At 38.6% G+C, this 14852-nt stretch overlaps 1 protein-coding gene and 1 long non-coding RNA gene across 2 annotated transcripts in view; one reads left to right on the top strand and one right to left on the bottom strand.

The window, feature by feature from the left end:
• The window catches only part of ADAM7 (ADAM metallopeptidase domain 7), an 83662-nt gene extending 77394 nt beyond the window's left edge, over positions 1-6268 (top strand). Inside the window, exons 20-22 of the mRNA XM_011968853.1 lie at positions 219-318; positions 4849-4914; positions 6209-6268. Coding sequence (XP_011824243.1) covers positions 219-318; positions 4849-4914; positions 6209-6268 — 226 coding nt within the window. The remainder of the gene's footprint in view (positions 1-218; positions 319-4848; positions 4915-6208) is intronic.
• Positions 6269-10337: 4069 nt separating this feature from the next.
• LOC105531039 lies at positions 10338-13613 on the bottom strand. The gene is made up of 2 exons (XR_001004730.1): positions 13321-13613; positions 10338-10659 (listed from the first exon to the last, which is right to left on the bottom strand). It is a non-coding gene; the product is annotated as an uncharacterized LOC105531039 (long non-coding RNA).
• Positions 13614-14852: the final 1239 nt, after the last annotated feature.

Below are 14852 nucleotides of genomic sequence, written 5' to 3' on the forward strand. Positions count from 1 at the left end.
AAAAAAAAAAAAAAAAAAGAATCAGAAAGGTGACATCACTGAAGATTGTATAGTATTAAGTTGATAATTAGCCAATATAAAAAGTTCAATATATCTAACATTGTAATGAAATGGAAACTTTTGAAATATAAAAATTGCTAAGGCTTACTCATGAAGAAATAAATAACCTGAATAGCCCTATATCTAATAAATTAGGTGTTCAATTTCCTTCTTGACAGCCCACCTATAGAAACCCTGGGAGTGGAGAATAAAGGATACTTTGGTGATGAGCAGCAGATGAGGACTGAGCCAATCCTGCCAGAAATTCATTTCCTAAATGTAAGAAACTTCCATTTGCAACAGTTAGTTAATTGATTTTTTTAAGTAGCTGTGTATGTTTAAAATGGAACCCATCCTAAGCTAAGTGACGTGGGAGGTGCAGAGGAGCAACTTAACATGGTTCCACACACACGTGAAGCTTTGAATCTACATGTAGGGAAAGAAAAGAGGACAGGATTCAAAACAAATATGGAACAATAACCAAGATACTATACCAGAGCAGAATATATTGGTTGAATAAAATATTAATTTGTGCACTATTGTAAAAATTTACAAGCATAAACCACAGTACGGGCCATAAAGCAAGTCTTAACAAACTTGAAAGAATTGAGCCGGGCACAGTGGCTCACGCCTGTAATCCCAAAACTTTTGAAAGTCGAGATGGGCAGATCACCTGAATTTGAGACGAGCCTGGCCAACATGGTGAAACCCCGTCTCTACTAAAAATATAAAGACAAAAGAAACAAGAAAGAAAAGAATTGTAGCCACACAAAATATATTCTCAGAATTAAATTCCAATAGAAATAAGTAATGGAAAGATATTACTAATTAGAAAAATTCTCAGTTGAAAATTAGATAACAAATTCTAAGGAACTCAAATTTCAAAAGAATAATCAAAAGGGAAATTAGAAAGTATTTTAACATGGATGAAAATTAAATACCACGTACCAAAACACGCGGGTGTAGTAAAATCAGTAAAGGAAAATTTATACCGCTTATCTGCTTATGTTTGAAAAGAAGAAAAGTAAAAGATCAATGACCTCAGCTTTTACTTTAAGAAACTAGAAAAGTAAAGAAAATGAAGCCCAATATATGCAGAGGAAAAGAAAAAGTAAATATCTGATTGGTCACTAATGAAATAGAAAACAGAAAAATAACAGAGAAAATGTATTTTGAGAAGATTAATAAATTTTATAATCCTCCATCCAGTCTAACTAGTTAGTACGTATTATTAACATCAAGAATCAGAAAGGCAACATCAATGAAGGTACTATAAATATTAAATTGATAATTAGAAAATATTATGAAAAACCTTATTTTAATAGATTTGACAGTGCAATGATATGGAAATTTTTGAAAGATAAAAATTACTAAAGCTTACTCATGAAGAAACAGATAACCTGAATAACTCTGTATCTAATACGTTAAATTTGTAGTAAAAACCTTTCCACAAACAAAAAAATATTTGACCCCTAAGGCTCTACTGGTGAATTCTATTTAAAAATTCATGAAGACATAACACCAATTCTACATAAACTTTTTCAGATAATTGGAAAGAAGGGGGAAATTCCCAATTTATTTTTTGAGGCCAATATTTCTCTGACACCTACTTATAAAAGTCATTACAAGAAGGAAGCACTACTAACTAATACACTAACAAATATAGGTGCACGAATTATTATTAGATTTTAGCCAATTGAATCTCATGATAAATGATAATGCATCATGATCATATATAAAGGATAATAAATCAAGTGTTAACATTATCAAGTGTTACTGCAATAATGCAAAGAAACTTTAACATTCAAAAAAGCAATGAGGCTAATTTACTGTATTATCAGGGAAAGTGTAAAATCATACGGTCATATCAATAGATGCAGATAAATTATTTGAAAAAATTATATCTATTCCTGAGAAAATTCAGTAAACTAGAAATGTAAGCAATATATGAAGATCTAAGAAAAATGTTGAAAATCCCACAGAAGTCCCTGCAAATCATAGCTTGTTCAATAATTGTAGCAACAGCTATAATTTCCAATACATTCAACTCACTTAAAAAACTGTTAGAATGGTGATCATTAAAAAGTCAGGAAACAACAGATGCCGGAGAGGATGGAGAGAAATAGGAATGCTTTTACACTGCTGGTAGCTGTATAAATTAGTTCAACCATTGTGGAAGACAGTATGGCAATTCCTCAAGGATCTAGAACTAGAAATACCATTTGACCCAGCAATCCCATTACTGGGTGTATACCCAAAGGATTATAAATCATTCTACTATAAAGACACATGCACATGTATGTTTATTGTTGCACTATTCGTAATAGCAAAGACTTGGAACCACCACAAATGGCCATCAATGATAGACTGGATAAAGAAAATGTGGCATATATATACCATGGAATACTATGCAGCCACAAAAAGGATGAGTTCATGTCCTTTGCAGGGACATGGATGAAGCTGGAAACCATCATTCTCAGCAAACTAACACAAGAACAGAAAACCTAACACTGCACATTCTCACTCATAAGTGGGGGGTGAACAGTGAGAACACATGGACCCAGGGAGGGGACCATCACACACTGGGGCCTGTCGGGGGATGGTGGACAAGGGGAGGGATAGCATTAGGAGAAATACCTAATGTAGGTGATAGGTTGATGGATACAGCAAACCACCATGCCACGTGTATACCTGTGTAATAAACCTGCATGTTCTGCACATGTACCCCAGAACTTCAAGTATAAAAATAACATAAAATTAAATAAATAAACAAACAAACAAACAAACAGAGTGGCCAGGCACAGTGGTTCACAGCTATAATTCTAGCACTTTGAGAGGCTAAGGCAAGAGGGTAATTTGAGGCAAGGAGTTCTAGACCAGGCTGGGTAATATGGCAAGCCTTTGTCTATATAAAAAAAGAAAAAAGTAGCCAAGCATAATGGTGCACACCTGTAGTCCCTAGCTAGCTGGGAGACTGAGGCACCGAAAACCTCTGGAGCCCAGGATTTCCAGACTGCAGTGAGCTATGATCATGCCACTGCATTCCAACCTGGGCTACAGAGTGATACCCTGTCTCAAAAAAAAACCAATAAAACAATGATCAAGACAAAACCTGTAAGCAAAGATTAAGAAACTACAAAGGCATTAGCTTTTTTAAAAAAAAAAACTAGCTGATGAAGAAAGCATGATTCTTGATAAGATTATCTCTTTAAAATGATGAAACTGCCCGTTAGGATTTAAATCATGAAGAAGGGATCAAAAGGCCCCAATGTTAAGGTTAATAATTAACTGACTGTTGCTAGATGCAAGTGCCAATAAAAATATAATATTGCCAGTATTTTAAAATCAGGATATTTTTGGTTGGTGGGGTGGTCTGGTCTGGTTACACAGTTCCAGAAGTTTTGAACGCTTTGCCATGGCTTTAGGCATGCCAAAAGCTTTGTGATTTTTACTGCACAATGTTGCAGAGCAAGTCCCCACTCTATCCCCCAGAACACATATATGACATTTTAGTGGAAATGCCTCTGCTGAATTTCACTGGAGTATAGAGATAGTGAATCTTTCTCTGGTTATATATGTTTGTTAGTTATCATTTTTATCCATTTTTACTCTTTATTATGGCAGCTGTGACTCCAAGAAGGTAAAACTGAGTCTTAATTGTCCATTAGAATGAACAAAAAAAAAAAAGTATGTTTTTTTTTAAGTTTACGTTGAGATTTTCAGGAATGAAACCACATGATGCTAATATAATTCTCATTCATTTGTCGTGAGGTTTAAATGAGAAATTGTATGTAAATATGCCTAGCACAGGGATTGGTATATACTTGGCACTTAATATGTGTTATTTTAATCTACTATGCCTCATGTGCTGTTAAAGTTACTTTCCTAATTACATTTTCCTTAAATTAATACGTTAAAATAGATGGACTTCCAGAGAGAGGAGTCAGGAAAGGTAGGCTGAGTACTGGTCAGTGATGAATAACCATAGAGCCTAGGACATATTTGTTACGATTCTTGATTCTAAGCTTCCTGTAAGGGCTTTTGGTTTTTTGGTTAAATGAGGGGCACCTAGAAGAGAAGAAGAATAAATATCTGCTGAATATGTGAATAAATTCAATTTACTGCTGATGGCATATACACCATGATATTAACACAGATAGCAGAGCTGGATCCTCAGACATCACATTTAGGGTTTTTATATTTTTTGGCATGAAATATTATAAACAATAATGATTTAACTGATGCTTATTTGACACAGTTACCCATCAAAGGCCAGTCCTCAGCAAAACTGGGGTTTGGGGGAAGTCTGTCTTTGGCGTCTTTTACCTGTTATGTTAATGATGTTTGTTTTTTGTTTGTTTTTACTCTCCCTTCTCTGGCCTCCAGGGCCTCTCCCAGATCCTGCTTCCACTGGACCATGCTTTCTAGTTGTATTAATATCTACTGGGGAGTTAACAGAACACACTTTAAAGAAGAAAACTTCATTTAGGAATTTTTATATTTTAATAGGAAATTGTGGAGTTTCTCAAAGACATTCAAGGCCCAAAAGACTGTGGCTGGCTGGGGAATTTCAGGCGTACAGCCAAATAGCGATAGTAACATTTGGTGGCTAACAGACCTGCCTCATCATATTCATATCACAACGTATAAATCCCCACTCTTCTTATATGTAGGTTTGTCTTATAGACAGGTCCTGAGATAGACTCATGTGTTGTAGGATAACAACCTAGGCAAGAATATTAGGTCTGGGTCTTTTAGTATTTGTATACTCACTAGGAATTACAGATTAATAGTATCTCTTTTCACTAGCAGAGAACTCCAGAATGCTTGGAAAGCCTGCCCACCAGTTTTTCAAGTCCCCACTACATCACACTGGTATGTCCCCCTCCCCTTCCTCTTGGTGGCGGCCTGTGTCCTTTCCGATAATAACTTTCATGAAACTTATCTGTTGGTTCCTTGAAAAGGACCAATAATATAACATGGATAGCTCTCTGATTGGCGGTAGAAATGGGACATCCTGACACTCTGGCATAGAGACCTACTTCTTAACAGGGTGGCAGTTAGGGTGAGGAGGGGGAAGTGAGTCAGGCAAGTCCCAGGGCAGACTCAGTTTTTTGTTTAAAATGTTGGCATTTTGTTTATCTTGATACATTCATTTTCTTGCAAATTAATTTTGATATTTTAAATTAACACATTAGCACATAGTTTATCTTAATTACTGAATTAGTTTTCTCCCCTTAAATTCTGCCCCAGAGACCAATGCCTCACTCACCTCACTCTAGTCCTGGCCCCTGTTCTGAAAAGTAAAACACAGCAATGGTTTTCAGTGAGCCAGAGTCTCTCCCCCGGAACCCTTAGTTAGCTGAGGCAGTATAATCCCTGCATCTTTATTTACAAGGGAGAAACAAAACACTAGCACATATTAGCATACGCATGCATTAGAGACTGAGTCAAAACACACACACACACACACACACACACACACACAAAATACAACCACTACAGGATTTCTATGGATTGCCCAAGTGACTATAATCTCTCTCTCTACATCCTCAAGGTTACTCAGTAGAGCACTTCTTACTCAGAACTGGGTGCTGAATGCACACAGATTTTCAACTCTGTATTTTTAAAAGCAGCCATTCTCGTTAAGCTTTCTTCATGGACGACTAAAACGCTGTGATTAGTTGATTCGTTTATAATCTGTGGTTGCACACGATCCTCGATCACACAAAAGGATTACAGAAAGTGGCAGACAGCCGGGGGAGTTGTATGAATGAATTCTTCCTTGAACCCATGCAGTCCATGTTTAAAATCAATTTTACTGAGATTCCAATAGAGATGTTATCAGAATGAAAGTGCTAATACTTAAAAAGTGTTTGCAGATCTCTTACCTAATATATTCTAGGGAAGATTCACAAGTTTTACAACCAATAATGGTTTCTGATACAGCTTTGCTTAACCAGCACTATCTACCCTCCTCTCCCCCAGTCCCATAGGAATTTACAAACTGTCTTAAGCAATTTGCAAACAGTCTTGGATTTTTCAAGGAGCAAGTAGAGGTGGTCTGTGTGTACGTGCTCACATGTATGTGTGTACACGCATGTCCGTGTGTGGATGCACATGCATGTAACATCTGGTGCAGCTCCTAATACAACATTATTTATTACAGAAACCTGCAAGTAAAGATTCAAGAGGAATCGCAGATCCCAATCAAAGTGCCAAGTGGTAGGTTACCCTGACAGATAGTATCTCCCGTTTTTATTTTTCAAATGCTGGCATAGTTTTGTGTTCTTTGCCTATTCATTGATTCACTGGGGACATCCTCTGTACTTATCAACAGATTAGGAAGCCTAGAATTTTTTTTTTTTTTTTTTTTTGCTGATATGCTTAAATTTCTAATATATAATTCTGCTAAGGATGTTTTAATCCAAAACTTTCAAACCGGACCAACAGAGCAATCTAGAATTCAACAGTGCCAGAGTTTCGATACAGGTTAGGAATAATGAAAGCAGCACTATTCTTTCAGACTTTTGTTGGTCAGAGTATACATACCCACAGATTTTCTTCAAGTATGTTAAAGGGCTTTAGTAATGCTGGAAATCACAGAAAAGAAAGTTTCCTTCATGATTGCTTTTCTAAATTTTTTACTTATCGAATCAATAAATGGGAGGGCTGACTTCACATTTGACTTAGTGTGTCTATATTAGAAAATTTATTCAAAAATTGTGATTTATGTCAAAGGGAAAGAAAATGAGCATGGCTTGAGTACATTTTGAGTTTGTTTTCATTTCTTCCTCCTTCATTTTTGCTGAGTTTTCACAGTGCAGTAGGCACTGGATTAGTATGAAAGTTCTTTCACAGAGCATTCTTATGAGGAATCGTGCTTAATACAGACCTACCGCCCCCTCCACTGAAAAGCAGGGTATTTTCTAATGATCCTTCCACTCCACAATGACAAACCTGTCCCCCAGAGAGTAGAGAGTGAAGACACTCCTTAGTGCCAGCAAACTGTTTGGCATCCCATAATGGAAAACAAAATTATTTTCTTTCTTTCATAATAGGCCTATTTGTTTTATAACTGCTTAATTAGCAATGGCTAGGGAGAGCTATAAAAGCATGAATAAATGTAAGACTACGGAATCCAGAAAGGTTATTCTAATTAGTAGATATAAATGAGTAATGGAAATACATGGTTCACAGATTTCATAGTAAACAACTTATCTTTAACCATCTGTTTCTATTTAGAGCTTGACATTGGATATCCAAAATGGCTGTGCAAGCCTGGGCTTGGGATTCTGGATGCAAGATCTTTACAACCTTACCTAGATATCTGCTACTCAAATTTTTGGTAGTTTTTCAAGTGTCCTCTATCCAGACAGAAAATGTTTAAGAGAAGCAACTTCTTCCTGTTAATATTTACCGGTAGAATTCACACCCTCTATCATAAACATACGCTGCAGAAAAACATTTCTCGTGGTCTTTCAAATGCTCTTTACTGCAATATAAAAATTCGTACTCTTGCCATAGTATTTTCCTACAAAATGTTACTCTAGTTTATTTTAAGAGTCCAAACTTTGAGGATGATAACTTACAGTCTAGGAAGAAAACATTGCATATAAAAAGTTACTTCTTTGGAAATGTAAAAGTACTTTTTAAAACTTGAAATCATTAGCACTAACTCTGGTTTAAATGAAATTCCTGCAGAAATGCCAAAGAAGGCAGGGCTGAGTGGCATGGATTCTACTAGGTAATTGAAAGTGAAAGAGGCAGAAGAATAGTGGACAGAACTGCAGGATAGTCCTTAAAATAACAGTGGAAGGAAAGGAAAACACATAATACTCCTGGCAATTCTAAATTCCTAGGTTTACCTCTCTAGAATTCCTTAAGAAGCTGACAGAGAAATCAGAGGGTTACAAGAATTTCAGAAAGGGTACTTCAAGTGAGGACATACTCAAAACTCCTATGAAGCGTTTCTAAGGTCTTTATCATGTGCTACTTGACAATGTGCTATTTCTGTGCTGTCTCCACCCCCTACCTGTCTGTTTGTTATGGGATGGGGGTTACCCTGGGAATGATTTCAGCTGCTGCTTACACAGATGCCTCTCAAGGTGTTCTTTTGTGTCCTCTACTTTCTTCTTGCGAACTGTTAAAGCTACATGCAATATTTTTTTTTTCCATTTACTGAAATAAAGTTTTCAAGTGCTAAATAAAAATATTCTGACTCGATGAAATAAATAAAGGCTACAACGGAAGGAAGAAAGACTGTTGTCCTTGTTGACATTTTTGTTGCTCCGCTGACTTGTCTTTCTCCTGGAGCGGAGCCTGCCTGCAGCATAGCACGGCAGTGACTCAGCACTGGATACCACAGGAGCTTTCTTTCTGCATCTGTTGTTCTAATCAAAGCTGCCACTTTAAGAAAGAGTGTTGACAAATGTGTACTTAAAGCCAAGGAAGCTAATTTAAACGTTTTATGTAAATTTGAGGGGGAAAAAACCCCAGAAACTCCACATCTGATATATGCTTTCCTCATTAAAGCAAACAATAAGCCTCTGATGTCCAAAATTAGGGAACAGCCACATCTTCCTATTCTCCTGAACACTGCATATGTGGATGAACAAAGCACAGTTTGATGATACCGTATTTCCTTTATAAAAGGATCACCTTTCTGATTCATTATTTTTGTATTGTCTCCATATCTCTTTCAGACAAAATCCTCCCTCCATTACTTCTGTCTTGGGCTCCATATTTAACTAACTGCTACTTTCTGGTGATTTTTTTTTTCGAAGTTCTCTCTCCAATAATAAACATCTCTTATACCCCCTCCATTCTCCCAACTCATTGCTTCCTGTTCAGATCTCTTTAGATTTCTAATTTGCTTCCCTTTCCTTTCAACAACCTCAGAAGCCTCTGACAGTTAAGCCCCTTTTCAATTTTAGGTCACGTTCTCCAAGTTTTGTCCATATGTAGACCCCAGGCCTTAGGACTTTCTATTCCTTTTAAATGCTGTTAGGAAGCCTCTCCTTCCAATGTCTACAGAGCAGAATCAAACATCACAGCTCCTCATTACTTGTTGACCCCTTGTCAGCCCAGTTCTGCCATGGCTGTGGAGCCAGTTACTGGCCATGATTTCTGGGAATGGACATCGGGAGTCCCCACCCCATACATGGACATAGCTGGCACTTGCCCAAACTCGACTTGAGTTTGTTGTATTTGAAGATGGTGTGTTTTAGGGTATGGGGTTGTCCTTGCAGTTGGGTCATGTCCCCTCTGCTCTGAACAGACACAGATTTATCTGGAAGCAAATGATCTTGCCCTTTAGAGCCCATAATACATACTGCCCTTTTCAACACCATTTTTCTAATTGTACATTTACATTTCTAATGGTCTTCCATGGACTGGATTTGGGTTGGGAAGGAGAAATCCAAATGATTTATAAGCAAAAATACTAAAACTTATGGAAAACAAATAGGACAAAGATGTGACTTGGCTGTCCTGGGACTGGAGGTGCAGCTGAGGTGAGGAGTGGACCAGCCATGGATGGAATTAGGGTCGCAGTTGGGGGGGCATTCTGAGAATGAGAGAAGCATGGAAGGGTTGCCAAGCTCTCCACTCACCCCTGTGACATGCGTGGGAGTGGGTATCTGAGAAAGCACCACGGAGAGTAAAATCCAAGAGAGGACTGAAAGCTGATGGGCTTCGATTACACTCCCAACCCACACACAGATCAGTGGCCTGAGGGCTGAAGTTTTACAGGTCCCTGGGGTTTAAGCAAAACTTCTGTCCAAACTACTGACCACTATAACATGCCGACACTAGGGCAACCCATAGGAAAACAAGATAAAATATAAACATGAGAATTAAAACCTGAGCAGAGATGTCCGTGGCTATACACTTCAAGCAGAGATGTCCGTGGCTGTACATTTCAGGAAGGGAGTAAAGGGAGAGGATGGGGGAAATCGGTTGTGCAGTTTAAGTCCAGTTCAGCCACTTTTTAAAACACTCAAAACAATAAATCAGAATCCATACTTGCTATATGATACTATCAAAATGCTGCTGTACCAAGGAATCTTCATGTGCATATTTACATCAGTTCTGCCAGGAATACACCAATGACGACACAAAACAAAACCTTCGCCGACGGATGACCTGTCATCAGCATTCCCAATATACCAGCAATCATTCCCAAATATCAAACATCTCCCCATAGCTATTCTGCCTTTTTCTCAAAGCGTCTGTCCTGCCGGATGATTCTAGAATTCAGAAACTCACATCGCATGTGCTAAAATTAGGAAGTCAGATTCCAAGAAAGATATTAACTTCTTTATTAGTGGACGATTGTCTGTGTACCTGACAATCCATCAGTGACATTCATGAAAGAGCCACTAGGTGGCCACATAGCTAACGAAATTCTTGTTAGCTGGAAAACTGCTCGAGGCTGCTGCTGTCCCTTTTCCAGAGAGGACTAGGCCCTCAAAATCATGACTTTCAGTAAATATCTTAAGGAATTTGATGAATTCCATTCTTGATGATTACAGATGGAAATCTGGGTGAATTGTTTCAAACACTGCTTTCGTCTCTGGCAGAGCTGTGGATGGAAACAGACAAACAGGGACCATATCCCTAAACAAGAGGGGAATTGGGCTCTCAGCTAGAAAGCTTTGAATGGAGATTTTAGACTGAATGGATAAATCTTCTTTACTCTCAGTCATGAAGTCCAATTTTCTTGACATTGGCATTTGGATAGACCCAAAGAAAACCCAGGCTCCTGAAAACTACTACGAGTGGGTGTCTAGTTTTTTTGTTGTTGTTTTTTAATTATGTATTATCTGTTCATTTTGTTTGAAGGCCATCAAATTAACTTGGCTGACTGCTGCCATGGAAACCTGAAGCTCTCCCACCTCCTGGGGGATGTATAATGGATGGTGAATGTCAGAAGCCTGCATCCTGTGTTACTTATCTGACATTGTAGTGCACTGGTGATGTCCTCTACTAATCATCACCATTGAGTGAGAAATATTGATTAGATTCCTAGGCTTTTTGAGAAGCTTCCTGATCACTTTCTAACTGAAGGTCAGGCTTTTAGGAAACTCAAGAGCTGATGTATAGGGAAGTGAGGGTCTTTTGGGTTGGACAGAATCCATTAACATCTGTTTCCAGGAAAAGTTATAATTGTGAGACATATGTAATGGGTATTGATTGCTAAGGAAAGAAGATACACATAACTTTAAACCTTAGAAGTCTCCAAGGACAAAAAAATGGAAAAGGGGGGTCTTTGGGATTGCAGGAATGCTGGCTGGGAGGAAATTACATCACAGCTGTCTTAGAGGATCTTAGATAAATAAATTCAAAAGCCAAAGTCTCTTGCTCAAGGGTACCAGAGATATGCTACTACAGCAGCTAAAACAAACATAGCATTTTGTGAGTGGACATTATTTGTCAGACATTATTCTAAGCACTTCATATGTATTATTTCAGTTAACTTGAAACAATGAGTTAAATACTACTACTATTTTCATTTTACAGCTTAGAAAATTGATATAAAAAAAGTCAAATAATGTGCCAAAAGAGATAGCCGATTAAGTAGTATGTTCACAATTCTAAGCCAGGAAGTCTAACTCCAAAGAGTATGCTTTTAATCATTATTATGCTGTGATACAAATACAACATTGACAGGAAAAACGCACAGCCCTCACCCCCAAAATTCAGAACTGTGTAAATATGTCACTCCCATTCTCTTCTTCCATCTACGTTCCACCATACTTCCCAACCACAGTAACAATGGTGCATGAGTTAACATATCAAGTAGGAAGAGCAAAGCTAGGCAGCTGTCACCTCCCAGTTCAGCCAGAGCATAGCTGAGATGCTGTTGTCCAAGGAAGAACTGTATCTGGGGATGGACCAAAACTTAAACGCCCTTTGCAGCTCTCATTGGTCACTTCCTAGCAGGGACTTTGTGATCCTTGAATCTTTCCCTTGTGTTATAGTGACTCAATTTCTGGATGATCCTTGCTTAATAGAATAGACCTCTACCTGGGTGGTGCTTTAATTCAGCTTAGTGTGTTTGGGCAAGCTGTGTGTTGTTGTCTCTGCCATCACTGTGCACAATAGGGAAGACAGTGGGCCAGGGGATGGCAGGGGCCAATCAAGAGATAGAGCCCTCTGCTAAAGCGTCCTTCCTTGCTTTAATCAAATGAAGAATGCACCAGATGAGGGTCACTTGGAACACACAGGGAAAGGTAGAGCACCTACAAAGCATCTTCCAGACCCCAGGCACCTGCAAGATGCTATTATATTTCCATGAAATGCACAAGGTCCATGGAAAGGATTCTTTTACAAATGAGGAGGCTAGGGATAAGAGGTCCTCAAACACACAGCCAAGAAATGGCAAAACAGGAATCACAAGCCTCAGACCACCAAAAACGATAAGTCACTCCAGTTTTAAGAATGACAACAGCATCACAATTGGCCACTGGATGACCTCAGAGTTCAATCCTGCTAAAAGTAGCTTAGGATTGAGACCATCCTGGCCAACATAATGAAATCCCATCTCTACTAAAACACAAAAAATTAGCCAAGTGTGGTGGCATGCACCCGTAGTCCCAGCTACTCGGGAGACTGAGGCAGGGGAATCCCTTGAACCCAGGAGGCGGAGGTTGCAGTGAGCCGAGACTGCACCACTGCACTCCAGCCTGGCGACAGAGCCAGATCTGCACTCAAAAAAAAAAAAAAAAGAAAAAAAAAAAGAAAAAAGAAAAAAGAAAAGAAAAAAGTAGCTTTGATGTTGAAAGTGGCTGGTAGCAGAGATCAGTTAGTGGTCCCTCCCCAATCCTAGCCAAAAGGAGCACAGTATCCATTTCATTTTCACATCTTCAGGTTCTTCAAAGTCATGCCCAAAGCAGGGAAAGAATGAAAAGATCTACTGTCATTCTAACAGGATTCAAAGAGAGGAACCACTGGATGGAAAAATGTGAATTATTTTAGACAAAGCCTTTAACATTTAAAATACTCCTCCCATAATTAATCTATTCATTTCTCTCACGTTGTCAGTGTCAGTGCCTTGATGTCAAAGTGTATGTCAATAAGCCACAGATGGGAAAATAATAGTTGGAGTGATCTCCTGAGCTTCTAGGTTGTTCTACTCTCTCCCTTAAAGACTTGGTTCAGGGGTGTGCCTCCTCAGGTCCACCAGTGAAAGCAGTTGGAGAGTAATCTGATCTTCTCTGAAATGTCCCTCATGCTGTCTCTGAAGAAGGACATTTCCCAAGTTTAAGCTATCATTGCCTACTGTAGCCTTCTGTCTGGCTGGAGGAAGGAAGAAATAATCTCCTAAGTAGCACATTGTGCAAATCTGATGCCTCAATCTTGAGGCACTGCCAAGCAATTCAGAAGAGAAATAAATCAATTCATTCCATCTCGTTAATGCTGCCATGTCTAACAGGTTTCTATGCCGAAAATATCACCAGCTGGACACTGCGACACTTAATATTGCACCTTCAGAAATGAATTATCAGGCACAAGCACAGTCTGATGTCATTCTCCTGACCTGGTTCGCTTGAATCTTCAAGAGAAAGAACACTCAGGCTCAGACGGAACAATGTTAAAATGGCAGAACCACATGACGTCACCTCCCGCATCACAAAACAGGCAAAGTTATTACCCTCTTCACTAGGATCCCTCTTAGACTCCTCTAAATAGAAACAATAACAACAAAAAAGCAGAGGCAGCAATCAAGCACGCTTACAGATTTCAGAGGAAAAAAAAACATAAAAATAAACAATAAATATGGACTGATACCATGTAGGTTCTATTTACTTATCCATTAACTTCTTTGTTCAACATGTACCATTGCATACTGGTTGTGTTAGAGGTATTATTCTAGGGACGTGAAGATTTGTAGGTGTACACAGCCCTGCCCTAAGAAAACCAAGCTCCGTGAGCAAGCAAAACAGGCTTCTAAATGGATGGTCATAAATTATGTGATGTCTGTAAGAAAACATCTTATGTATCCTCTGAATATATATACCTACTATGTACCCACAAAAATGAAAAGATTAAAAATAAAATGCATTGCCACATATACATGAAAAATGAAATTCTGGAAAAAAGTTAGAAAAATAAATTAATGTGATACATGGCACCAAAGAGGGAGGCAGTAGGTGAAAATGCCCAGGGGAATGAAGAGAAGCCTTGTAATGCTTGCTGGAATGGAGAAGGCTTCAGAGAGGTAACTTTTAATCAAGGTCTTAACAAAGGTACAAAGGTTTGCCAAGCAGAGAATTAGCATTCCAGGGAGAAGCAGCGAGTCTAAGCATACCTGAGTTTGGTGGGTCTGATCACAGAAAGTAGGTTAGTGTAGTTACATCATAAGGTATATAGGAAAGCATGGTATGAGAGTACATTAAAGATAGGCTACACTGGATATTCTATGATGTGGTTATCTGTTGTTGTTTGAGACAAGGTCTTGCTACGTTGCCCAGGCTGAAGAGCAGGAGCACAATCTCAGCTCACTGCAAACTCTGCCTCCTGGGTTCAAGTAATTCTCTTGCCTCAGCCTCCCGAGTAGCTGGGACTACAGACGTGTGCCACCACACCTAGCTAATTTTTTAATTTTTTGTAGAGACAGAGTTTCACCATGTTGGCCAGGCTAGTCTCGAACTCCTGGCCTTAAGTGATATGCCTGCTTCAGCCTCCCAAAGTGCTGGGATTACAGGCATGAGCCACTGTGCTTGGCCTGCAGTGAATATCTTAAAGGCAATTGACTTGGTAATATAACTTAAATGAAAGTAACAAGGTAAAATTTGTGTTTTAAGGGG

The sequence above is a fragment of the Mandrillus leucophaeus genome, unplaced genomic scaffold, assembly GCF_000951045.1.
Source record: "Mandrillus leucophaeus isolate KB7577 unplaced genomic scaffold, Mleu.le_1.0 Scaffold86, whole genome shotgun sequence".
NCBI lineage: Eukaryota > Metazoa > Chordata > Mammalia > Primates > Cercopithecidae > Mandrillus > Mandrillus leucophaeus.